Raw genomic sequence first — 25480 nt, 5'->3', positions numbered from 1 at the left:
GCCTTTCCCAGCAGAGAGAGCACATATTTGCACCAAGAGGAGATAAAACATAATCTTTCAAAATTCCTTGTTACAGTCTCTCTTTGTTTAGAAGTAACGGGTGTTTTCCCTTCACGTTTCTGTGAGTTGTGACCTCCAAACAAGGCGCACCCGACAATCTGTGGAGCCCAGGAAGAAAACCCTAGAGTATGTTTTTATAAATATCACTTGAGAAATCACATCCTTTTAAAATGGTTATTCTAAGTTTATAATGCCTAGATCAGGGGATCTTCCATGTATATAATTAATCACCAAGTTTACATACACTGGAGATTCTTACTTAAAACTTTTTTACTCTCTGGGGGTGAGAGAGTAAAAACTTTTTTACTCTCTGAGCCGACACCACCAGCCAGTGAAGAGAGGACTATCCTCAGGGGAGGAAGCGGACATGAGTCGGAATAAATGCTCCTGGGGCTCCTGCCCTGCGGTCGCAAGGAGGGTACCGGAGCTCGTGCCGCGGGAACCATCGCAGGCGGTTCTGGCCAAGGCTCGGCTGCAGGTGGACGCGCCGCCTTCCCTCCTCCCCAAGGAAGGGGGCACAGCAGGGCGCAGGAGCAGGGGTGGCGTGGCTCGGCAGAGGTAAGGGGAGCCGAGAACCCTCAGCACCAGCCCTGGACTCAGTGAGATGAAGGAATTAAAGCCCCTGCTGGACCAGGGAAGAGATGCATCTTTGAGCCTCCAGATCCAAGAGTGGAAAAGGCAGTGGAACAGTAGGGTAAATTTGACAAGCTGAGTATGATTCCATTCTATGAAATAGCTAGAATTGGCAAATTTAGGGAGAAAGAAAGTAGAGTAGAGGTTACTAGAGGGCAGGGGGAAAGGAAATGAGGAGTCATGGATAATGGGGATGGGGTTTCTGTTTAGGTGATGGAAAGTTCTGGAAACGGTGATGATGGTTGTACAACATTGTGAATGTACTCATGTCACTGAATTGTATACTCAACGCGGTAAATTTTAACTTATCCATATTTTAGCATCAATAAAAAAGAAAAACGAGCAGAGCCTGTCCAGGGAACAGGAGATGGTGGAAGGTACCTGAAAGTCAGGTTGGGACCTTCCTGTGACTGGCCAAGAAGAGGAATCCATTCCCACCCAGGAGCAATGGGGGCCCATGGGCAGCAGACACTGAGCAGACATGAAGAGGGCCAGTTCATCAGCCAGTTCTGGATGAATAGAGAGGAAGGACACAGGAGGCAGGATGGCTGATGGGTGGCAGCTATTGAAGTCGCTTCCAATGCCAGCCAAGATGCAACTGCAGTCGTCCCAGAACAAAGTAAAAGAGAAACCCAGACAGAGGGTCCCAGACAGCTCCACCAGGTGCCCAGGCTTGGTGCATTCTTCTCACATTCAAGACTGAGCTGCACGCCACCCCTGAGTGAGCCTCGGCTGCCACACTGCCAGCCGCTCCCTCTCACATCCCTCGGCACCGGGACCTCCAGAGCGCGGCACGGCCTTATCATCATGTCTCATTTCTGGTCCCTGTCAGAACTTAGCCTCTTGCCTGTCCCATGAGAGCCACCGAATAAGTGCTCATTAAAACAAGTAAATATCCTAATTAGATTCTAGGAAATAAATAGGTTTTACCTATCAGTGCCTTCAGAAGAAGTTAGTGGAGAAAGCAAGTTGCGCATTGAAATTGGGCTCAGGGCAGAGAACTTCCCGCCCTCTGGGAAGCCTGCTGACCTCTTCACCAGCCTTTGGGGAAAGAGAGTACAGAATGCCCCCTGCTTTGGCGTGGCTGTGCTGGACTTGGGTTGAGCAACCACAGAGAAGAGGACACCAGATTTGTGCAATACTCTGCGGCAGAGAAGTGCTATGGAAAGGAAGCTTCTACTCTTTTCCTTCTCCTGAGAATACTAGCATCAAGAGGTCTCAAAAAATAACAGATTCTGATGGCACATACATTCACATCCCATTCCAGCTGGGAAATTCAGCTCATCCACGGCCCGACTCACTTTGGAGATGGTTCCAGATATATGAGAAACTCCCATCTCCAGAGAAACAGTATGATTTGCTCTCTCCCCAATGACATGCACGGTTAGTGTGCCTTCCCCAGGGGTGAAAAGTCAATATTTATTGACTTATACTACAGCATTCATTCATTCATGCATCCACCGGACTCTCTGTTGGGCCTGGCTCTGTGCAGGCTCTGTGGCATGTTAGACATGACCCTGCCTCCCCAAAGCCATGCTCTGATTTGAAAAGAGAGGGAAGGCATTCTTCCTCACTGGCTCCTACAACGTGCCTTGCTCTAGGCTCACAGTTTGCACACACTATCCCAAAGATTCCCATGACCCATGCAGGAAAGATGAGTTTGGAATTGCTAAAGCTGCTGAAAAGCAATATACCAGAAAATGGACTGGCTTTTAACAATGGGCATTTATTAGCTTACAAATTTACAGTTCTAAGGCCGTGAAGATGTCCAAATTAATGCATCAAGAGGAAGATACCTTCTGTGAAGAAAGGCTGCAGGCATCCGGGGCTTTGCTGTCAGATAGCAAGGCACATGGACAGCATTTGCTGTCCTTTGCTCCTGGGTTTCATTGCTTTCACTGGCTTCCTCTCTTGGTTCCTCCAGGGCTTTTCTTTCTCTAAGCTCTCTCAGCTTTTTCTGTTTTTTATCCTCACATAAAGGACTCCAGTAAAAGATTAAGACCCACCTTGAATGGGTGGGTCACATCTCAATTGGAATAACCTAACCAAAAGTTCCTATCCACAAAAGGCCTGCACCCACAGGACAGGATTAAAAGAACATGGCCTCTTCTGGGGCACACAACAGCTTCAAATCACCACAAGCTGTGACACCATTTAATCTCAGAGAGACACAGAAAGCTGCACAAGGACACACGGCTCCTCAACATGCGACATGCCCAACTCCAGCGGCCACATAAAGCGCAAGGGGTTTTCAAGGGAGGAAGCCATCACTTTGGGCTGGGGGCATGTCTGGGGATACAGGAGCCCTGCGTTGGGCCAGCAGGACGCACGTCGCTGAACGTCATGCCCCTGGGTGGGGGGTGGGTGGCAGGGAGCAGGGGCATCCCGCCGAGTTGGAGAAAGGCAGTGGCAAAAGTGAATGGGGAAGAGACAGGAAGCCATGGATGGTGACACTGTCACGAGAGATGGAGCTGGTAAGATGGGTGGAGGACAGACTGTGATGGTCATCGAAGGCCACGAAAAGGAACGAAGTTGGTCCTGTGGGGCACAGACGTCTCTGAATGGTGCTTGCGGAGGGTGGCAACAGAATTTAAGTCTGCTCGGGAGTAAGGAGCTGGCCATGTTGTTCAGGGAGAGGGCGTGAGTGGGGGCCTCGTGGGAGGTTAGTGTGCTAGTGATGGTGAGCTCACTACCTCCAGAGGCAACTGAGCACACCGGGTGCTGTCATTCACTCACTGAGTGACCTGGGCCACGTAATTTAAACTCTGTGAGTCTCAGAAGACAGATGGAAAATCAGGAAGCCAGAGCCCAGTGTCTTTCCTAGCCTTCCTCAAATATTAGCTCCTTCTCCTCCTTTTTGCTTCTTGAACACAGCCAGTATCTCTGCCCCAAACCTTTGCCCTTGCTGCTTGCTTTCCTGACTCGGCACGGGTGTCACTGTGCACTCATTTCAAAAGCTGCCTCTCCTGAGGGGCTGCTCCCCCCACCCTTCCCTCAGCCACTTCCTAGGCTGGGACTTACTCCCTTTGGCATCCTTCAGATTGCGAGCTGCCGTCTGGGAGTTCCCGTTTGTTCGCTGGCTTGCTTGTTGTCTCCCTCCCCACAGTAGAGGAACGCTCCGCAGCAGCGCCTGGCCGCCTTGCTCACTCCTGAGTCCACATCTCGGATGGTGCCCAACACGTAGGATCAGGGACCCAGCCGGGGAACGGATGAGCCAGGGCTCGCCACCACAGAAGGGCAAACTTCCATCTCACGTGGGATCTTGAGGGCCATGCGGGGTCCCCCATCAGGTGCTGGCATGCCCTCAACAGCTTTACAGTGCCAGGCACAAGGCTTTGTATTCAATACATGTTGGCCAAATGTCCCTCCCAAGTGATCCAACTTACGCTTGATTCTCTCCACTGATGGGGAACTTACTCTTTCCTGAGCTTGCCTTTTCATCTTCTGACAGTCACAACATTTATGTTTATTAGAGGAAAAACAGTTTCTCAGGGAGAACTAGAGAGGTGCTAATGTTGGACCACGCTGTGAGCTCTGACCCAGATGGGGCTCCCACATCTCCCAGTTGCTGCAGAAGGCTGAGTCGCCCCTGCAGCTCTTAGCCTAGACCCCTGGAGGTCTTCTATGACCTGAAGCTGGAGAAATGGGCTCCTTCCTGCTTGGCTTGGGAGACCTGCCAATGTCCAGCCGGGGAAATGTAGCACCTGCAGGGTGCACAGGTAGCTCTTTGCATAAAGGAACATTCCATTTCAGGTAAGGTCGTGGTGGCATTTTCCTGTTTAATGGAGCAGTCCTCAACCCATGCAGACTCTTGGCACTCTGCCTCGGCCATGAGACCTGGTCCTGATAGCAAGTTGCACCTGGTGTCTCCATATGCTGTGTCTCCCCTGATGCACAGTCACCAGCCCTGCTGTGAAGCCCAGCCTGGCCCCATCTTCACCTGGGAGGCCTTGGTGGAAGGCGTCACCTGCCACATCTTTTCATCCCCTTCTGCCTTTGCTGACTCAGCACATCAGAGTCTTCTCTCCCTGGCCAAGCTGCTGGGATGGGATCCAGCCTGGTCTGTCTGCCATCCTGCCAGGTGCTGGTGCTGGAGACTCAGCTGGCCTGCTCTTCTCCCCTGGCTCCCTCCCGCCAGACCTTTCTCCTGCTCCCTGCAGTGCTGGGGCCTGCGTCCCCTCCCCAAGGCTATGACTCCTCACGCAGGCCATACCTGAGAGTTCTCTTTGTCTGTCCCCAGTCCAGGTTATGTACACTTGTTAACTTTACTAATTCAACAACTGCGCCGTGGGCACTGCTTTTGGCTGGGCCTCAGGAAATAGGAGTCAGGGCATCTGCAGGGGCAGTGAGCCCATCAGGCGTAGGCCCTGCCTTGCCACCTGTACAACACCTGACACCCAGTGGTGCTACCAAAAGCAGGGTGAATTTATGAAGGAATTCCTGAATGAATGCCTGAGTAAATGAAAAATGTTTTTGTCGTCAGGGACTCTCTCATGGGATAGGAAAGAAACCACATGAACTGTTAAGGGATGGCTGAGAGGGGCTGGGCCAGTGGGCTGGGGACGGCGAGGGCACTGCTGCAAGGCTTCTACTGCCTACCCTCTCCCAGGCCCTCCGAGAACAGAGTGCTCCCACACACTCCCTCCTGGGAACTCCCGGTTCTCTTCCCAGAAGCTCTCCTTCCTTAGATGCAGCACAAGCACTGCCCGCAGCTGTGGGTCCCAGGCCCTCCCAGGCCTCTTGGCTGACCAGACACCTGTCCCTCCTGTCCAGTGAGCTGCATCTCGGTGGGGAGTGAGGGCAGGACGCACAGCTGGCCACGGGGAGCCTGGCACTGCTTGGGGTCACCAGGCTGAACTGCTGCAGCGCTGACCCCTCCCTCCTCCTTCACACCCACAGCCTTTTGCAACCACAGGAGAGCAGTTTTTCACAGCATCTTATTTAACGCTCTCAGCACCGACATGGGGGCATGTAATACAGGTCATTTTCAAACGATAGTGATGGCCCCCAGCCCTGGGAACATCTGACAATGCCTGGGCACAGTTTTGGTTGTCATAACTAGATGGAGGGGGATGCCACTGGCATCCAGTGGTAGAGGCCAGGATGCTATTAGCTGTCCTGCAATGCAAGGACAGTGCCCCAAGACAATGAATTATCTAGCCACACATGTCGATAGTGCTAAGGTTGAGAGATCCTGGTGTCGTGGAAAGCTGAGGCTTGGAAACCTTGAGGCCCTTGCCTGAGTGCACGGGACACAGGCAGGCACCAGCCTTCACCACACCCCTGCTCCTTCTGCCTCCAGGGCCCCCTTCCCCCACCGTCCCCCTGCCCGGGCCAGGCCAGGCTTTCACCCAGCACTTCACAGATGGGGGAACATTTTCTCAACCCTGCTCTCTTGTTTCCTACAGTTGTCCCTGTTAGGTGGAGGGGGTAGGGGATAGAAATACCCAAGGTCAATCTGTAAGGTCCCCAGTGCCCAGTAGGACTGAGCTAGCAGGGCCTGGAAACCTGGCCTCAGGGCTCCTCCTGCACTGGGTGCCTGCCTTCCCTTCCCCATGGCAGCACATTTCCCATTCAGTCTTTTGAAAAATGTCCTTCGTTCCCCCCACAGGGGCTCAACGCAGGGCGGGTGTTTGCACAAGTTGATGATGGAAACAGCTATCAGGTACAGGGCTCCTTCTAAATTTAGAAGCAGCTGATGTTTATAATTCGCCTACGGAGGGTGAGGTTTCCAAATGACTGTACCAGGCTGGCGGAGGGGTGGGACCTGCTTGCCCTGCCCTGGACTCAGGTCTGGCCCTGCCCGGGACTGGTGGTGAGGGGCCATCTGAGGGTGCTCAGGACCATTGGCTCCAGCAGGCGGTTCCCACGCCGCCCTGAAGTGGGCGCCCCAGACGCTGGGACCCTTGCTCACCAGCAAGCATGCCAGCCCCCTGCCCTCGGTTCTCCCTGTTTGAGACTCACATGCGAGGAATGGGGAGCTTTTTCACTTTTTAAAAAAATTTCAAACCAAAAGTTGAAAAAGTAATACACTGCACACCGGTAGCACCTCCAGACAGTCTTCCCAAGTATTGACATTTTGCTACATTTGCTTTCTGTCTCTCATCTTTTTTTTATGTTTACGTTTTTCCTTCAGTGAACCATTTAAAAGTTGTGGTCAGGACACTTGACCTTCAAACACATCAGCACGTGTCCCCTAAGGCCCAGAGCATCCTACCACATAGCCACAGCCTGACCCCACCCGCCAAACAGACATTGACGCCAGGTTTTCTAACACGCAGCACATGTTCAAATGCCCCCCATTCCCAGAAGAGTCTTAACTAGGGCTTCCCCCCTGACCCAGGACCCAGCCCAGGCTCACACACAGCATATGCCGTCATCATGTTGCTTTAGTTTCCTTTAATCTAGCACGAACCTGGGGGAGATAACTATTTTCCCTAATGCTCAGATACCATTCCTTAGAGCAGCCTGGGTCGGAACAGCTGCTGGGCAGTGCCTTTCTGGGAGGGGACTCTGATGCCCCTATTTGAAACCTTTAACCGTTAAAAACAGTTTACGGCCAAGCAAGGGCAAGAGGCGCTGCTCTGAGGGCAATTTGGGAAGCGAAGCAGGAAGCTGTAAAAATTGGGAAACTGAGAAAAGAGAAGCTACATTTCTGAGCCACGGTGTCCTTGGGCCCAGCGAGCTCTGGGGATCTAAAAAAACCGCCTCTCAGCCCCTCTGCCTCTCAATTAGAGAAAAACGTTCTATCCCCTGGAAGCCCAGTCAGGGCCTGGCCATTTGGAGTGGCTGCCCACCTTCCTAAGCGCTTTGCTGAGAGGTTAACAGATGCACCTCTCTTCCCTGGCCTTGCAGGCAGAAGCCTGCCCCGAATGGTTACTGAAAACAGGAACCTGCACTTCTGCAAGTTGGGACGCCTTCCTCCTTCGTAGCAGAGGAAGTATGTGGCCAGTTTAGCAACTGCCAGCTCTCCGAGATAGCATGGGCTGCTCATCCCTGGCTGGGGGCCTGGCTGCCAACTCATTCCACCTGGGCAGCAGCCGCTGATGGCAGGCAGTGACGGCTCCTGGGGCAGGCGGCCCCTCTGCTGCTGACTCCGCGGAGACCATGCCCAGCCTATGAAGGTACCCTGGGGGAGGTGGCAAGGGCTGAGCGGGCGCACGGGGGGAGCTTTCGGATCACACCCATGAAACCGACACTGACGCAATGTCATCTAATATGCAGTGTTTTGAGCCACGGCAGAAGTCCTGGGGGCACAGGTCAGGCATGCCCCCACATTTAGCACGGTGTCCAGGGCATCGTGGCTGCTCAGTGAATACCTGATGGGTAACTGCATGAAAAGAAGGACTGGGAGAACTGGGGCCAGCAAACTCCTGCCAGAGGAGATTGCCTGTGCAAAGAATGGCCTGGTACATAACAGGCCTCTTACCAAGGACAGTGGCTATTTACCATCAGGCTTCTTAGCAGTGACCTTGGGCAAGTCATTGATTCCTCTCTGGGCCTTCATTTTCTCATCCTTAAAATGGGAATGATTCCCAACAGAGACAGATGCTGGGCAGGTTAAATGAGCTAACTATACAAAGTACCCCAGCCAATTTAAGGCATGCAGTAGGTGCTCAGTAAAGGCACAGTGTCATGACACCCAAAGGTGCATGCATGGAGCCTGAGCATGTAGGGTAATTGGCAGCAGTGTTTCCTGGCATTTGCAGTGTGGGCCTTCCTAGGGAAGATGCCAATGAAATGGTCTCAATAATCAATAATAATCAAAGGACATGGCACAGAGTGGTAGGGTTAAAGGCAAGGCAAATGTGAGATATGTAAATTCTGAAGATTTGTAAGAGATTTTGGAGAACTGGAACTTTCTAAGGAATGTGGCACACTCACCACTCTTTTAGGTGCCTACACTCGGAGTGCGCCTGTGTCAGTGAGAAGTGTGGGCTTTGGTCTCAGATGTCCTGAAGCGGGGCTGAGTGTGTGTCTGAGGAAGGACAATGCCACTCTGAGTGACAGAGGAGGCGGGACATGGGAAGCTATTTTCATGCGATCATCAGAGCAGTCCTGTGGGATGGTGATAAGTATTTCCTTTAAACAAACGAGGGGCACAAGGCTCTGAGAGACTGTGAGCGATGAGGCGAGGTGCTGTGGGGCTCTGGGGGCTGCAGGGGGGGTGGACAGAGGCTCAGCAGGAGCAAATGGTGGAGGACAGGATCCGTGTTTACGACAAGCCTCCTCACTTGGGGGAAATACATCCCAGGTGGTGCAAACTTTCAGTCTGTGGTTTGTTGTGAGATGTACACTGCAAGCCTACGAGCCATGCTGAGTCCTTTCTAAACTGGGCGGCGAGCCCGAGTGAAAGTCCTGGCAACATCAATTGCAACTGATATGCTGAAGTTAGGACAATGCCACCCACGAGTGCTTAGGATGTTCTGAAAAGTCTAATAGTGATAATAATATAACTTGGGAACAGAGAGACTGAAATAAAGACTCTATTGAGACTCTTGCATCTTAAACTGACCTAGAGTCAGGATGGTTAGGGGACATCGCGGCCGCCCAGGCGCTGCCACCGGCAGCATCTGGGTCAGTACACGGGGTCGGCCGCGCATGAGCTGGCCACTCGGGGCAACGCACTCTGCCTCTCAGTGAGTTTCCTCCCAGTAAAAGAGGACCAGCTTCCTCGTGGTTTAAATTATATACAGTATAAGATGTTTAAATTATATACTCAGTAAGAAGTTTGATCATATATACTATGTAGTAGATACTTAATACTAAAGAGAGGCTATTAATATCAGATGACTGAGGTACATCCAGGCCCACTGGTATTCCTCAGCAATAAGCAGCACAGCGTTAAATAAGATTGAGAACACGGCACAACCAGTGAGCGGTACTCCTCTCAGATGTTTCTGAATACATACTTCCGCTTGTTCCTCCATCTGATAGAAATGAAACAAGAATGGGTAGGCTTGCATTGCAGCACCCTGAACTCCCTTTCCTAGGAAACACATTTGCCCTACTCCTAAGGGTTGTGAGACCACACAATGTACTTCTAAAGGGAGTCACCCTTTCTTCTAGGCTTAAAACTACTCATCTCAGTCAGCCCCAATCAGCTTTCTGCATTAATAGATGCTGCAGGTTTTTAATTTTTCATTTCACATTCAGCAGGAATTTATTTTCTCCAGCACTAAGGATAGAGCTTAAAATTCTCACTAAGAACTTCCAGCATGTCAAACCAATTTGATTCTTGCCAGCACGCTGAAGGCCCTGGTAGTATATTTATCTATCCGTCCTGCCACCCATCCATCATCCATCCATCATCCATCCATCATCCATCCATCCCTTGGCTTAACAAATATGCATGGAGGCTGTACCTTTCTCACCTCCCTATCAGCCCCCAAGGAAAAGAGAACACTTTGTCCAAACCACTTCCTCCCGTCTGAGAATCACCAAGGGAGGGGCCTATTTTCTTACGGAAACTCTAGCTACAGACAGAAACTGTGGGGCCTCCAGGGTGCAGGGGCTCACTCTTGCTGTCAAACAACTTTGTAAAGTCACTTCTCTCCACAGCACTCCCCCAGGCAGCCTGGCACCATGACTGGGGCCAAGCTAGGGAGACCCAGAGCGCTTTGGGGGAGGGGCAGGGGGAATGGGCATTGTCTTCCAGATTGCCCTCAGGGGCAAAATGACCATCGGCGATTGGTCAGCCTGCCCTGGAACACAGTGCGTGACGTGCCCGTATATGGGAGAGACTTTATCCCCAACACCGTCAGTCATTTGACCAAGTGACCAAGCACTCCCCATGTCAGGCACCTGCTGGCCAGTAGTGCTCATTGGTGACTACCACAGACATGGACTCTGTCTTCAGGAAGGTTAGAACTCGGGGAGGTGGTGGGCAGCAAACAGGACAGAAACAAGCTCATGACTGCAAATCATCCTACGTGCTAGGAAGGAAAACAAGCAGAACCCAAAAACAGAGCAGAAGGGGCCTGGTTCAGGCAGAGAAGTCTATTTCAGTTTACTCTGACATTAGGCACTCACTCCTCCCTGATGTACAGATAAGGATAAGGAAAGGTCCTCTCTCCCATCGACCCCATCCCTGTTGCTTTTCCAAGTCACAGGGACAATCAGCTTAACACTTATATCTTCTGAATCCAAATTTCAAGCATCCTAGACTGTTCAGTTTTTAATCTACTACTCTATCACCATACCTGTTGGTCCATCACCAAATACCTGCCCTGTGCATGACCCTGCAGCACCCAGAAAAGTAGGAAAGGCATAATCTCATCATGCAGAAGGACAGACTCAGCTTGATGCTGCCTTCCCCATCTCTCAGCCCAGGGCACCACGGTTGGAGCCAGGCTTGGGAGGCAGGCTGGCTAGATTCAATCCCGGCCCCTCACCAGTAGGGGGGCGTCGCATAAGTTACACAAATGCTTTGACCTCGATTACCCCATTTATACAAAAGACATATGAGGGTCAAATGGATGGCACATGTAAAACACTCAGGAGTGACAGGGACAGTTCCTTGGTGCACATGTGCTGCTGCTGTCACTGGTATATAGGGACTCTCAGAAGCACTGATATTGGGCTGTGAGCCACAGGGGACCCTCCCGCCCCCTCCCTGTGACAGGAAAACAGACTGATAGCCAACGAAGGAAAGCAGCTTGCCCCCAGCTTCGGAGGAGATAGTGAGGAGCCAGCCCCAGATGCTCCCTGTGAGGCCCAAAGAAGGACATATGGAAAGGAAAACCTGGAGAGGAAATTATGCAAGGCAGATATGGCACCAGCCATTTTTAATGCGAAAACCAATAGAAATTGGGTACGTGACTTAATAAGGGGTGAAAGTGGCATTTCCAGCTGACTCCAAGCTTGGCTTCTTCCTTGATACCCTAAAATGACCCCATCAACTTTGACAGGGCGCACCCATCCTCATCTGGTCTTAGGGCTAACTGAGATTCCTGTTAGCCTGAGACCACATGAGATCCCCTTCCAGGCACCCAGGCATGCAAGGGGCCGGAACCCAGGCTCATAGATACATGGGCCAGGTGTCGCCAGATGGCCTGCGGTTCTCGGGACAGAACCCTGGACAGGGACACAGGGCACTTGGCCCAAACTTACTGTGTGACCTTGAGCAGGCTGCTGGCCCTCTTGGGCCCCTTGCCTTGTAATATGGGGCCCTGAATTGTCATTTTGCAACTGGTGTCTTAGGACAGCCTAGGACAGGGGAGTCCTATCAGGAAAGTCGGGGGCGGGGGGGGGTGCAGGAGAGCTGATTCTCCAAGCCCCAGCCGGCAACTTAAAATGATTTATTGAGCTTCTGGGGAAACTTTCTTTAAAACAGTTTTGAACCAATGAATTTGAAATATCTTGGATGAGAGGGGTGCAGACCCACCTATGAATGCATGTGAAAAGCCTCTGCCTTTGACCCAGGAGCTGGGGAAGGCTGGGGCAACTGGTCCCTCCCTGGGCTGGCCGTCTGCTCCCCGCAGGGCTTGCCCGGGAGCCCGTGGCTGTAGCGCAGCCTCCTACAGAGCGCAGGGAAAGGAGGACGAGGTGGGGAAGGCCGGCAGGCCTGCGACTGCACCTGTTCTGCCAGGGGAGCTGGGAACCCAAGTGGGTCACGGGGCAGGCGGCCCCTGGCAGCGCCCAGCTTTGCATGCAGGGAGGGCACACCTGTCAAAAGGGGCCAGGATGTGGTGAGATGCCCCGGAAATCCTGTGAAATCCTTTGCAGGGAGATCAGCCGATCCATGCTAAGCCCCTCATGCCAGCTCTCATTTTTCCCAGAGCAGAGTGTCGGGCCTCAGGTTGCACTGGGTCGACCAACGGGGCTGGGTGAGGTGAAAGAGGCCTGGGCTCAGCCCTTTGCCCAGCACCTTGGAGGACCCTGGGCTGAGAAGAGACTTGTTCAGACCCTCCCTGTGAGCTAGCTAGCTGCCAACTCCTCCCAAGGAGTCCAGCTTCGTGACTATTTTAGGTGCCAATTACCAGTCATGTTTCTGCTTTAGAAATGATCTGTAATGTCACCCTGGAGGGGTGTGTTTCCCACACATATGGATTTGAAAACTGAGGCTCAGAGAAGTGAAGTAACTTGCTGAAGGATACCAGCCAGCAGTTTGGGGAGCTGGGGTTTGAACCCACATCTGCCTGCTTTGAAAACCCCTTTTCTAAGTCTCTCACTTTTTCCACTTTCTGCTTCTGATTGTAAAAGCAATTCATGCATGTGGTAGAACATTTGGACATCTTAGAAAAGTGTAAAGAAAGAAATGAATACATTCACCAATCCCTATATATGTAGAGAGAGAGACCTTGGAAATATTTCAGAAAGTTTCCTTCAATATTTTTTCTGTGTCTATGGTTATACATGTTCAGTTTTTATAAAATTGAGATATTATAAGCAGAGCTCACATCCCTATTTTTCCACCATTTGTTACAACCACAGCATTAGTAATTCTTTAAAATAAGGCTGGGCAGCATTCCACAAATCCACTCCTGCCCTGTGAACATGCCTGGCCGCCTAGGGGTGGCCACGGGAGCTGGGCCTGTGCGGTTTTATCTGCCCCCCTCTAGTGTCCAGTCTGCTCCCTCTTTCTGCTCCCCAGACACAGGCTTCCAGACATCGCCTTGGGAACATCCGGGAGACACCTTGCAGGCTCCATGTCCCTTCTGTTAAAGGGTCCCTCAAATGTTGTGGTTCCTGGAGTCTGCTTTGATGGCTTTTAAAAATCACTTTAAAAAAAATCACCTCTCTGTTTCTTTCTCCAGCTGGGCTGGGGCAGGAAAACAGGACTGCGTCTCAGAACAGGACTGCGTCTCACGCTGGTCAGAGGACGGGCTCTGGGGTCAGGCGGAGCTGGGGTTGAATCCCAGCTTTGCCGGTCACATGGCCTAGGACAAGTTTCTTAGTTTAGAGCCTCACTGTCTCACCTGCTGTGAGTTTCCTGAGATGTCGTGGCTATAAAACACTCAGTCTCACCCATGGCCCAGAGTCAAAGCTGGTGGGGGGGCCGGGCTGCTGTCAGAGCCACAGCGGTGGACGGTGGACGTGGGGAGCCATGGAGCAGAGCCTTAGGAGAAGGTCATGTGTTGTGGAAGAAAATGCTAAGGCTAAAGGGAAGGCTGCATCCCTAAATAGGTTATAAAATTAATCCCAACTGTTGACAAGAATTTGAAGCCTGGCTTTACCCCAGATCTGAGACCTTCCCTCTGATGGTTGAAGCTCCCCAAGCCCTCTCTTCTCTGGTGTAACAGGACGGGTTTATAGCTCCCTGCCTTTCCGACCCCAGGGCCCAGGCTTGGACACCTGAGGAGGAGGACGGAGCGCACGGAATGGTGCCGGGTGGCTGCCAGGCCCCTGGAAGGCCCTGCAAGGCTGGCCTTGATGAGACAGGGCAGCACCGAGGGCGAGAGGCTCCCTGCCTGGGGAAGCAGAGGCCTAGCCCGAGGGCCCATCCCACGGTCTCGAGCCCTGCGGGCACAGGCACTCCCCTCGGCTGGGGGCTCACAGAACTCCTGCTGCTCTTTCCTCCCCCCATGGAGTCAGCAGTGTGGTCACAGGGAAGGGCCGTGGGCTCTGAAGTCAGCAGCATGGGCGGGAATCCCCGCACCCCTGCTCTGTGGGCTCCCCACCTGCGACCCTGGGTGAGGGAGCTCCCGAGCCTCCCCGGGCTTTTGGAAGCCCAGCGCCCACGCAGCCGCTCAGCCACGCACGAAGGTGGACGCCAGGTCCGCGCCTGCTGCCTGCCTGGGGCCTGAGCCGAAATCTCAGGACAGCCTCCAGACTCTGCCACATGGAATGTCACATGACGGTGGGAATGGCTTTTTTCCTCTTATTAATGATTGTCAAAAAGCCATCGAGTCTTGACTGCTAGTATTAAGGCGGGTCAAAGCTCTCTCTTTGGAGATAACTTTCCACTCATCTCAGTCTTCGGAAGTGGAAAGGGAGACCCATGCCCAGGTCATGCCAAGAAGACGGTGTCAGTCCAGAGACTGGAGGGAAACCAAGTTAGGATCCCTGTCCTGGGAGGCTAAGAGTGATCCCACACGGAAAAGGAAAAGGAAATCAAGATTTTCAGAGACAATATTAATGAACTCATTTCTCTTTTGCCCTTTTCCCATTGTTCCTAGAAGCAATTATGCCTCTCACCTTCTCCCTCACCTCCAGGCACCACATAAAACAGTCACAGATTAAATCGAATTGTTCAACCGTTTCATTAGGGAGACTCCAGCTCTCCTTCTCTGGGGCATTTTCACTTTTCTCAAATACAAGTTTCTTTCAGGCAAGTTCACTCCTTCTTGGAGATGCTGGTAGGACAGTGATTGGACTGTGTGGGCTGCGGGGACCCGATGGGAATTTCTGGATAGTGTGGGAGACAGAAGATGCCAGAGAGCCCGAAACAGAGTGGGGGTGCTGGGGGGCAGGCCAGCCCAGGCTGCCTAGGATGCCGCGTCCGCACCTCCTCCCCTGGCTCCTTTTTCCCCTTAGTTGAACCTCAGTTTTCCCACTAGAAAAATGAGAATTTTCTTCCCATACTGGATTCTACACATCATCCCCAACACAGCACATGAATGCTTGAGAAGAATTTAGAAATTCCTGGGAAGAGAAGTAACATTAGAATCCCCGTGATGGAGAGCAGTGTCTTTTCCAGACTCATTTTCTGGACTCGTGGTTTAACGGAAGGACAGGGATTGGACCTTGGGGCAAGAGGCTGAGGCTTGGAAGTGGTTCGGGGAGGAAATGGAGTAGGGAGCAGAGGGGAAGGGGGTCCACACCCTCAGTGGGGCTGGGGGAGGAGGTTAAAGACATTTGACGCTGTGTCCAATTGAGAGGAACCAAAGAGCGTCGTTCAAGGAGCCTGAGTGAGGAGGAGGCTGTAGCGTGCGAGGCAGAGAGGCCAGCGGACACGATAACAGCGTTATCTCTGCTCAGGAGGCCAGCGAGGGCCTCTCAGACTGTCCTAAGATCTTTCTCTTGAAGCCCCAAAGGCCTTGGCGATGACAGACAGGGAGGTTGAGGGGCTGGGAGGGCTGGGGGCTCCATAAAGCCTTAGGAGCGGGGCAGAGTGCTGGGCACGTCTGCACGCGTGTCAGGCCTGAACTTCAAGAGGGCGGCCAGCTCCTCACGGTCATGGGGGCGACTCGCTTTGCGGCTGCTTCTCCCAAATGCCGATGCACGAGGGGCCTCCGGGCCGCCTGGGTTCCCTGAGGGGATGGGACTGCAGGGCACTTGCTCAGGACCAGCACCGGGAGGTGCCCCGCCCAGCTGTCATCCCCTCAGCACATCTGCTGAGCGCACATGCCAGCTGGGGGGGACAAGCAGACACCTCCCTTCCCTCCTGGAGGCGGGGGTTGGGGAAGGGTCCTGCCAGGACCAAACCCCTTCCCTTGAGGCGGGAGGAAGACGAGCCGGCTCCTCCTGTTCGGGACGGTCTCGCCCTTGGACCAGCTCAGTGGTTTCCCACGCGCTTGTCCCTGTCCTCCCAAAGAGACCAACGCCAGGAGGAGACAAGCCACAGCTACCCCTAAACTTGAGGCACATTCTGTGGGTACTATGCGCTTGTGTTGTTTGCAAGTTTTGCGGTGATCTTAGGAATAGCAAGATTATATTACAGTGTAATAAGTTAAAAATGACAGATAGTTTATGCAAATATTTAAAATCTGTTACTGTCTTAAAACACTCACTTTGGCTTTCCTTGTTTTCGGATATAATAGGGGCCCCATCCCCCAGGAGAGAAGGGGTGCCGCACTCCCTACCTTTTCAAAGGCCATCTTTTGAGAGGCCTCTGAGAGCATAGATCTTTCTAGAACCTGAACGATAGGGTTTACAGAAAGGACTCAAAACTGGGCTGGAGATTAGCTTGGCTGACACTTAGACCCTTTCAAGCTTGTAAGGCTTTGATCCTCAGCTGAGGACAAAGAACTGGGTGGAGCTGGGTTTCCAATCGGGCTTCTCTTTGTCCCGAGGGCGAAATGTGCCATCTGTGTGTGCAGCCTTCTTCTCTGCAATCATCTAAGCCCCTCTTTGATCAGGGACCTAGAATTTAAACAATTGCTATGCACAGATCAGACAAATCACTATAAACAGCAATACCTACGTAACAGGAAGGCCACACCAGGCCATGTTCTGTGCTCTGTGGGATTTATCTCACACATTCAGCCTTGTTCTGATTTTCCCCGAGATAAGCACAGAAACGTGAATAGTTTGCCCAAGTATACTGAGCTTGTAAGTACCCAGAAAGGATTCAAATCTAGGCAGTGTGGTTTCAGAGCCTACCTCCTAACCCTTCCAGTACAGGAGATTAAGATTAGAAGTTCAAGACCCCTAAGCTCCCTGGCAATGTGGGACATGACTCCTGGGATGAGCCAGGACCCAGCATCAAGGGGTTCAGAAAGCCTCCTGACCAGAAGAGGGAGAGAGAAATGAGACACTTTAAAGTCTCAGTGGCTGACAGATTTCAGAGTCAAGAGATCTTCCTGAGGCTATTCTTATGCATTATATAGATATCCCTTTTTAGGTTAAGATGTATGGAGTGGCTGGAGGAAAGTATCTGAAACTGTTGAACTATGTTCCATTAGCCTTGATTCTTGAAGAAGACTTTATAGCTATGTAACTTTTACAATGTGACTGTGTGATTGTGAAAACTTTCTGTCTGATGCTCTTATCCAGGGTATGGAAAGATGAGTAAAAAAATGAGGATAAAAAATAAATAAATAATAGGGGTAGATAAAGGGTAAAAACTGGGTAGATTGAAACACTGCAGGTCAATGAGGGCAAGGGTTAAGGGGTATGGAACGTATGAGTTCTTTTTCATTCTTTTTATTTCACTCTCTAGAGTGATGCAAATGTTCTCAAAATGATCACTGTGAAGAATTCACAACTATGTGATGATACTGTGAGCCACTGATTGTTTAATATGGCTGGACTGTATGTGTGTGGATATTTCTTGATAAAAATATTTTACAAAAAAGAAGCTCAAGTCCCAGCTTGCCCTACTCATCCTACTCCCTTAGACAAGTCTACTGACCCTCTCTGAGACTCAGTTTCTTAAACTGCAAAGTGGAGATAGTGACGCAGGGATTTTCCGACTATCAAAAGTAACAGGAGATGTAAAAGAGCCTTAGCAGCCCACAAAGCAGGCGGCAAATACACAATATGGTTATGAGGAGCTCCTTCTTAACTGTGGTTAAAGCATGTTGAAATGCTCCAACAAAAGAGAAAAAGTTAAAAACAGAAGGTGTCCTCTCCTCTCTGCCTTTGTTTGGGGAGCAGAGCTTCTGCCGCCGCATGGGAGGTGCGAGGGTGAGGTCTCATGGGCAGCCTGAAGGCTGCTCGGCTTCTCACACAAACACCGTCAGGGTAGTACACTGTGCAGAAGAATGGAAACTCCTGCCACCAACAGTATTTGCTAGCAACTTCCCTCTCTGTGGTTTTCTTCTGTCGTTCCCTTGATAAAAAGAACTCGAGCTGCGCAAATGTAACCAACATTCGCGAACCTGCTCTTCACATAAAAAGACCTGCCTTTGAAGAAGAAGCTGCCTGAGAAATGAGGCACGATGCACCCTAAACTGGGGCATTCTGCACCCAGGAGGCTCAGGGACCGCTTGACTTTCCATGTGTGTCTCTCGTGCTGCAGGCGCCCAGCGGCTCCACCAGCCCGGGGAGAAAGAGAAATGGGAAACAGCATGAAATCCACTGCTGCCCCTCCTGAGAGGCCTCTGCCCTGTCCAGACGGTAAGTCCGGGCTCTCGGTGTGTTAGCTCGCTGTCCTGCAGGGACCCATGGCTGAGACTGGGCAATGGTGGCAGCTGATAGCTGTAGCAGGGTGAGGAACACACAGGGGCTCAGTACACTGGTCTCTCTAGTTCAGGTGATGGTTATGTCTTTTCATACTTAAAAGTTTGAAAGGCTTAGGCAATTAGTTCTCCTGAAGGATACTGAATTGTTGGCAGTTTGAGATGGATCTTAGCGACTGGCTGGTTCAATCACTCTATGTCACAGGTGGGGAAACTGAGGCCCAGAAAGAGAAGACAATTTGTGTCACTACGTGCAAAGTCAGATTCCAACTAGGGCCTGTGTGATTCTGAGACCTAGGTTCTCGGCGACCATCCCCAGCCCATGCTATAATACCATCAAGGACATATGTAGCTGAAGAGCTTGTTTGGTGTCACTTAATTAAGACAGATGCTATTCCTATAAGCGCGTCCTAAATACAAAGGAATCCTGTGTTCCAGTGGTAGGGTCACATGATGCCGAGCACTCTAGGAAGGGCATACGATGCTACAATGTATTAGATTGTCAGAGGTTGGTTAGCTTTTTGGAGAGATACCGCCGTAGGTCAGGCTCCCTTGGCTATGGGGAACCATCCAGCAATCGGACGGGTGGGGGAGCAGCGAGCAGAAGACAAGGGCGGAAGGGCAGACCTGCCGGCTCCCGGCCGGCTGGTGGTGTCTCACACACTTGTCTTTGCTGCAGAGTCCAAGTCAGGAGGTGCGAGCAGGATGGGCACACGGTGTGGCCCTTGGGGGGATGGGGAAGGGAGTGGCAGGGTGGTCGGTCAGCTAATCCAGCAGTGTCTGCAGTCACAGGGCTCCTTGGGACCCTCCCACCTCCCACCTCAATGCATTTTGGGTTCTAAAGCCCAAATGCTTGTCTACTCACAGCTGTGCCCTCTCCTAAAGCAGGGCAGGGCAGTGGCACCCCTGACACATCTGATGCCCACCCTCCCGCCTGCCTGCCTGCCGTGGGCACAACTGTGAGTAGATGAGCCAGGTTTCTGCCCAGCCTCTGTCTACTGCTCATCCCCCGACTTCTGGGGCCGCTTAAAAAAAGATCTTCTCATGTCTTCCAAAATGGAGATGCGGGATCACGCAGTGTGATGGCGCTCCGGATGCCCACCTGTGAGCGTGCAGACACCTGCCCCTCCCACGGGCACTTGCCAGTAGGACAGGTACTTCGAGGGGCTCTTCTCTTTGCAGCCCAGGGAACCCCTTCCATGAACCAAAGCCGGGTGGGGGAGCACAGCGCGTGCATCCCGGAGAAGAGGGGCCGGTGCCACGCGGGCGAAGCGGGGAGCGGGTGGTGTGGGGCGGAGCGGCTGAGCCCGCGCCTGGGGAGAGCCCGGCGCCTTCCCTCCCACGTGCTCACCGGCTCCCACACCCCCTTCTGCCCCGTCATAAGCGTTACTGGAAAACCGACGGTGCCGTGCCCGGGGCCCAGGTCGCCAACCCGACTCCTCTGCCTTGTCGCCCGCAGCTGGGGGTGGCACAAGCATGCTTGAGCAAACCCCATAAAAACATGGCCTCCAAGGACTTGCCTTGAATTTTTAAATGCAAATCTTTGAGAAATAAGTTTCTCTTTTTCCACTGCGTGGGTGGGGGGTCACCTCGAAGGGGTGGAGAAGGGTCTCCCCGCTCTCCTCCCCGCAGGTTAAAGAATTCCCCAGGTCAAACCCAGTCCCTGATCCAGGCAACCACATCAAGGCTGGTGGGCGGCTTTAACAGCCCCCACCCCAGAAAATGTCCTTGTGATCTGACTGATTGATTTCCTCTTTCTTCTACACCTACGTGAGCAAAGGGGAAGGAGGCGGTGCCCACGGCGCACTCATTGTCATGAGCTGCTTCCAGCGAAGGCGTTTCCATGGAATGAGCTCATGCCCCGCTGCCTGGGGGAGTCTGAGTGCTGCAGGCAACCGTGCTCACCCTACTGCTTATTCTTAGAGGAGGGAGGGAAGAGCCCCCAAGCCCCTGGCCCATGCAGGGACCTGCTGCAGGCCGCTCCTCGGGCTGAGAGACACGTTTCCTGAGCTTTTTGGAGACTACCTACCCCATTCACACTGGGGTGTGAATGTCTTGGAATGCGCCTTCGCCCGTCAGCCCTCCACACCCTACCCCAGTGAAACTCTCCAGGGCAATGAGAGCGATCTCTCCCACAGCCCCCATCACTGTGCGCCTAAAGCCAACTTTGTACAAAACTCCTTTTGGGGTAATCTGGTCGCATTGGGCTGTGTCTATATGGTTATCCCCAAAAGTTCTAAAGCAGCAGAAGTGGCGATTCCACGACTTCTGAGTCCTCCCATATTTCATCTAACTCTACAATCCCACACACATTGCGGCCTTCTCCCCTGTACGAGATTCGGGCAGGAGCGCATCCCAGTGAGGAAGGGCAGCACCTTTTCATCCTAAAAGGAGGATCAGTCGCACCATGTGAACTTTCCCCTCTTTGCTTCTTACCTCCCATTTCTCTGACCTGAACGGAGGGAGACCTAACCACAGAGGTGGCAATGCAAACGCAGGGGATGCCAGCCCCATTCTAATTTCACAGGACTGTGGAAGGGTGGAAACAGCCAGGCAGGCCATTTGCATAACCATCAGAGCAGCCGCCCCAGTGGAAAGAAGGTGTGGGTGGGGGTCTGGAGAGGAAGCCTGGGGCTGGGGAGTCTCAGCCCCAGCTTGGCCCTCTTGCTGAGTGGTCCTCAGACTACCTGCATTAGAGCTGCCTGGGGAGCTGCCAAAAATGTAGATTCCCAGGCCCTACCCCAGTCCTACTGTCAGAATCAGGTAATAGGGGTGATGGCTGAGCCGCTGAATGCTTTCTAAACTCTCAGGTGAATCTGAGGCCCCCCAAAGCGTGCAGACAACAGACCTAGCCTTTAGTTCCACCTTGGCACCAACACACACCGAGAAATGAGGAAAGTCAGTTAATCTCCTTTGTGTCTCTGTGTTTCTGTTTGTAAAATGGGGGCGACTACAGTGGAACCCCTCACATCATCCCTTTCCCAGAGGAGCCAGTAGGTGATGGGGGACCAAAAGCTGTCTGGTCTTTCTCAGCATTAGGCGAATGGCCAAGTGTCTCGTGAACTGTTGAAAGATGAAGCTCACCTGGGAGCAAAGGGCCAGGGGAGGTCCTGGGGCCCATCAGAAGGGCGCCTTCCCGGGAAATGGGCTGCAGGGATGGGGCATTTGATGCTGGCAGGTTGAGAAGGCAGGTGGTAGGTCCTCATCTGAGTCATGACTTTTCAAGGTCAAGCTTTTGAACTGGCCCATCTCCCAGCCAGCCTGGCCCTCCTTGGCCCTCCCTGTCTTTTGCTGACCTCTAAGGTGCAAGCTGGAGAAGACAATGCTGGGCAGGTGCAAGGCCTGGGAGCTTGCCACTGAAGCCAAGCACCTGGGAGTGCAGACAGGCCCTGGGCCCACCTCTGTACCCGCAGCTCTGGGACCCACATGCCGGCCTCACCTGCCAGAAGAAGACTGGCCTGGGTGGTCTCTAAGGCCCCTTTCTTCAGTTCTCTGAAGGGTTTCCACCCATCCTTCATCCTTCGTGGTGTGAGGAGGAGAAAGGGGATTGGTGCAGGGAAGCTATGGACAGTTGACATCTGACCCAAACAAAGGGATGATAACAGCTCCCTGGGTGCTTATAGCTTACAGCATGGCTCCAAGTGCTTCTCAAATATGAACCCTTGATTCTCACAATAGCTGTGTGACATCATTTCCGTGATCATCTTCACTTTCCACTGTGGAAAATGAAGCACAGAGAGGTTAAGTTCCTTGCTAAGGTCACATAGCTCATGGGCATCCCTGTTCTTAACCACCACACGATCTGCCTGGAGATGACAGCCTTCAGAAGCCTACACTGTTCTGGGGTGGGGGGCTCTCTCTAAAGAGAGATGGACTGGTTAATTTAGTCACACAGGCACTCAAGTGGCCTTGTGAGGGATCACAGACAAGCAACCAAGCGTCCTCAGAACTTAGACCAGGTCCCCATTTCTATTCGGGTATTACCCACCCCACTGATGGAACATAAGATGGTTTTGGGCAGAATGTGTCACTCAACTTTTACATAGTTGTATGTTTAATGACTATCATGAAAATATAACTAGCCCATCAAATGCATGACTTCACATTATCTGGAATGGGCCTAAAGTTTTAAGATCAAGGAAATGATGTCACACGGCTGTTGTGAGAATTAAGTGTTTATTTTTGAGAAGCGCTTGGAGCCATGCTGGCAGGCTATGAAGTTTTTAAATAGTGAATTAAGGTAAAGAGAAACATTACGATGTCAGATGTAGGGTAGCTGGTGCTCAGCTCTGACAAGGGTGAAGAGCAGGCGCTCAACGGCACAGGCTTCATTATCTGGCCTTGAGAGCTGCACTCACTTGCTGTGTGTCCTTGGGCAAGTCTCTCAACCTTGCGGGGCCTCTGTTTCCTGCAGGGCTAACTTAGCGGGAGTAGCATAAAGACTACAGGGGTGATTCATGTAAAGCACACAGCCCAGTGCCTAACTCATGATGGGCACTCCCGAAATGTGTCCAGAGCAGCTGGTGGCGGGAGCGTGAGGAAGAAGGCCTGATGGAGACACAGCCACGGCCGGGAAGCCCTAGTGGCCATTCTGAGTCCACAGAGCCCAACAGGTCGACTTTAACCATCTCCTACTTCTTCTCTTGAGCCACTGTATTGCCTTAAAGTGTTGAGACTCAGAGTCTATTCAGTCTCGATCTGCCCCATTTAACAGATAGAGAAACCAAGGCTTTGGCAACGAAGGGATTTCTGGGCTGTCGTGTCTCACTTTACAGTCAAAGAACAGCCCATCATGTATGAGGAGAGGACCACAGGCAAAACCTGGAATTCGTGGGGAACAAAAGGACGCAACGGACTTTCTCCCAGGCCAGTCTGCCCAACTCCATCTGTTTTAAAGAGAAAGATAGAGAGACAGAGACAGAGAGACGGAAAACATGTGTGTGTACATGTGTGCATATGGTACCCTGAAAAAAGGTACTAAAACCAAGGGTTAATTTGACCCTCTCAGAAGGTCTTGAGTTTGGACATGACTCAAGAGAAGACAAACCCGGAAGCTTAAAATCACTGGGCTGTTGAGCAGCTCGCCCACTAGCTGCCCTGGGCTGCCTGAACAAACTCTAAGGCCTCATTTGGATTCAGCCTTTGTCCCAACCTAAGGATCAACTGGGGAAAGCCTGGTAGCCAAGTGCCAAGGGGAATGTGGCCTGTTGAGGTGACTATGAGCTTTGACGTCCCCATGCTCTCATGTGGACACATGGCTGAACCTCTCCCAGTCTGGGTTTCCTAACCCTTTAAACGGGGATCTCTGTTCTGAGGGTGGTGCAGACTACTGGAAGGACTGAATGGCTGGTATTGCTAGATAGTTCTAAATGTGAGTGACTGAAAATGTTTTCAGCACTTAAAAATAAATGGTAACAATGGTCCAAAGAAAAATAATGCAAAAAAGGGTCTGTCCTCTTTTGCCTAAATGAAATCTGTGGCTAGTAATTTCTCCCTGGGTCTCCTTCACTTTTAGGGCTCATTTCCTGTTTTAAAATTTTGTACATTTTGTTCAACCTGACTCATTTTTTAGTTGAACTGTCAGCAAATATTTGGTCTTTAGACTTCCATCTTCAGTTCTCACCAGACAAAGTTTGTTTTGAGATAAGGAGAATATGTGCAAATGTACACAACCAGAGGGCTTCAGAGTTTAGAGTGCTGATGGCACTGAACTCAGATTATGGAAGGGCAAACCCACCCGCACAAAAATATCAGCTGCCATTTGCCAAGAGGCGAGCCCTGCAATATGATGCATCATTAATCCTTCACACAATATTATGAGACAGATTTTAATATTTCCCATATTCCTACATGAAGAAATCAAGCTCAGCTGGCTAAAAATAGATCTCTCCTCAAATCACAGAGGTATGAAGTGGTGGCATTGGAATTTGAGCCAGGTCTTAGTGATTTCTAAGCCAGGTCAGATTGATTTCAAAGCCTGTTCTCATGCTGTAATGCTCTTCTGGAAATTTTCTCTGAGTTTCTCCTTTCATACCCCACTCATATTTCTCCATTGAATTTGTTTCCTTATCTTATGTCTGCAGTAATCCCAGCATACTTCCACAGCACTCCTCTTCTCCAGGGAATTTATTTATCTGATTCAATTCAGGGGCTCTGCTTTCCATAAAGCAACCAGGCCCAGGAGTCCATGACAATGACTGATGTTTGAACTTCAGGAGCAGATTTAAATTTCCTGCCCTGCATTTATTTTACTCCAAGGACCAAGACTCGGTAAGGCTTTGTCCAGGCATAAGACCTTCCTTGGAATGGAAACCAAACCTCAACACGTCAGTTAATTCTGCCCTGTACTTCTAAAGCTGGTGATAGAGGTGATAGGAATATGTATGGAGTCCCCACACGTGACAAGGCAAAGGCCACTCCTTTAAACAAAAACTCAAATGTGAGATTTCCTCAGTGATTTCTAGTCTCATGGCTGTAAAAGCATCATTATTACGGAAATTCCGCAGGAAATTAAACCTGGTCACTGTGAAATTGGAATTCCCTAACGTCTTAAGGACATCCTCCCCCAGTTAATCGATCACTTTTATAAGGGATTTTTTTGGTCTCTGTTTCTGTTTTGGTTTTTACTGTTGTAAGAGATATCACTAGGTTTCAGTCTTAAACTTGAATCGGAGCTCGAACCCAAACATTTCTGTGGACACACGCTCTATTTCAAGATTCTAGTAAATGTCACAATTGCACATTCCGGACCTCTTAAATGCCGCTGCTGGTTTTCCTAAGGGGCTGATTCGGTGACGCCCCCGCCCTGCTGCCCCCACACACCTTCCTCCTGCCCGGACCGCAGGATACGTGCAGCCGGAGGGCGGTTCTAAGGCGCCCGGAGCACGGCGAGCTCTGCCCGACCCTTCCACCCGGGGCACCTGCCTGGAGCCGCCCCTCTGGGACAGCACATGGCTGGCTTGGGGCAGGGCGGGGCGGGGAAGGCGCGGGGTCGGGGGGCT

At 51.7% G+C, this 25480-nt stretch overlaps 2 protein-coding genes across 4 annotated transcripts in view; one reads left to right on the top strand and one right to left on the bottom strand.

Moving 5' to 3' along the window:
* TG (thyroglobulin) overlaps positions 1-25480 on the bottom strand; it is a 234772-nt gene that overhangs the window by 52509 nt on the left and 156783 nt on the right. The gene's annotated exons all lie outside the window — the stretch shown is intronic.
* Positions 7624-25480, top strand: part of SLA (Src like adaptor) — a 33369-nt gene continuing 15512 nt past the window's right edge. Inside the window, exons 1-2 of one of the 3 annotated variants that reach the window (XM_077167730.1) lie at positions 7626-7817; positions 18320-18417. In XM_077167730.1, coding sequence (XP_077023845.1) covers positions 18357-18417 — 61 coding nt within the window. In that variant the 5' untranslated portion in view covers positions 7626-7817; positions 18320-18356. Of the gene's footprint in view, positions 7818-17436; positions 18418-25480 lie in introns of those variants that run through there. The other 2 variants (XM_077167732.1, XM_077167729.1) reach the window with 2 other exon arrangements.

Source organism: Tamandua tetradactyla, chromosome 6 (assembly GCF_023851605.1).
Source record: "Tamandua tetradactyla isolate mTamTet1 chromosome 6, mTamTet1.pri, whole genome shotgun sequence".
Lineage (NCBI taxonomy): Eukaryota > Metazoa > Chordata > Mammalia > Pilosa > Myrmecophagidae > Tamandua > Tamandua tetradactyla.
This window is presented reverse-complemented; position numbering and strand designations above follow the sequence as displayed.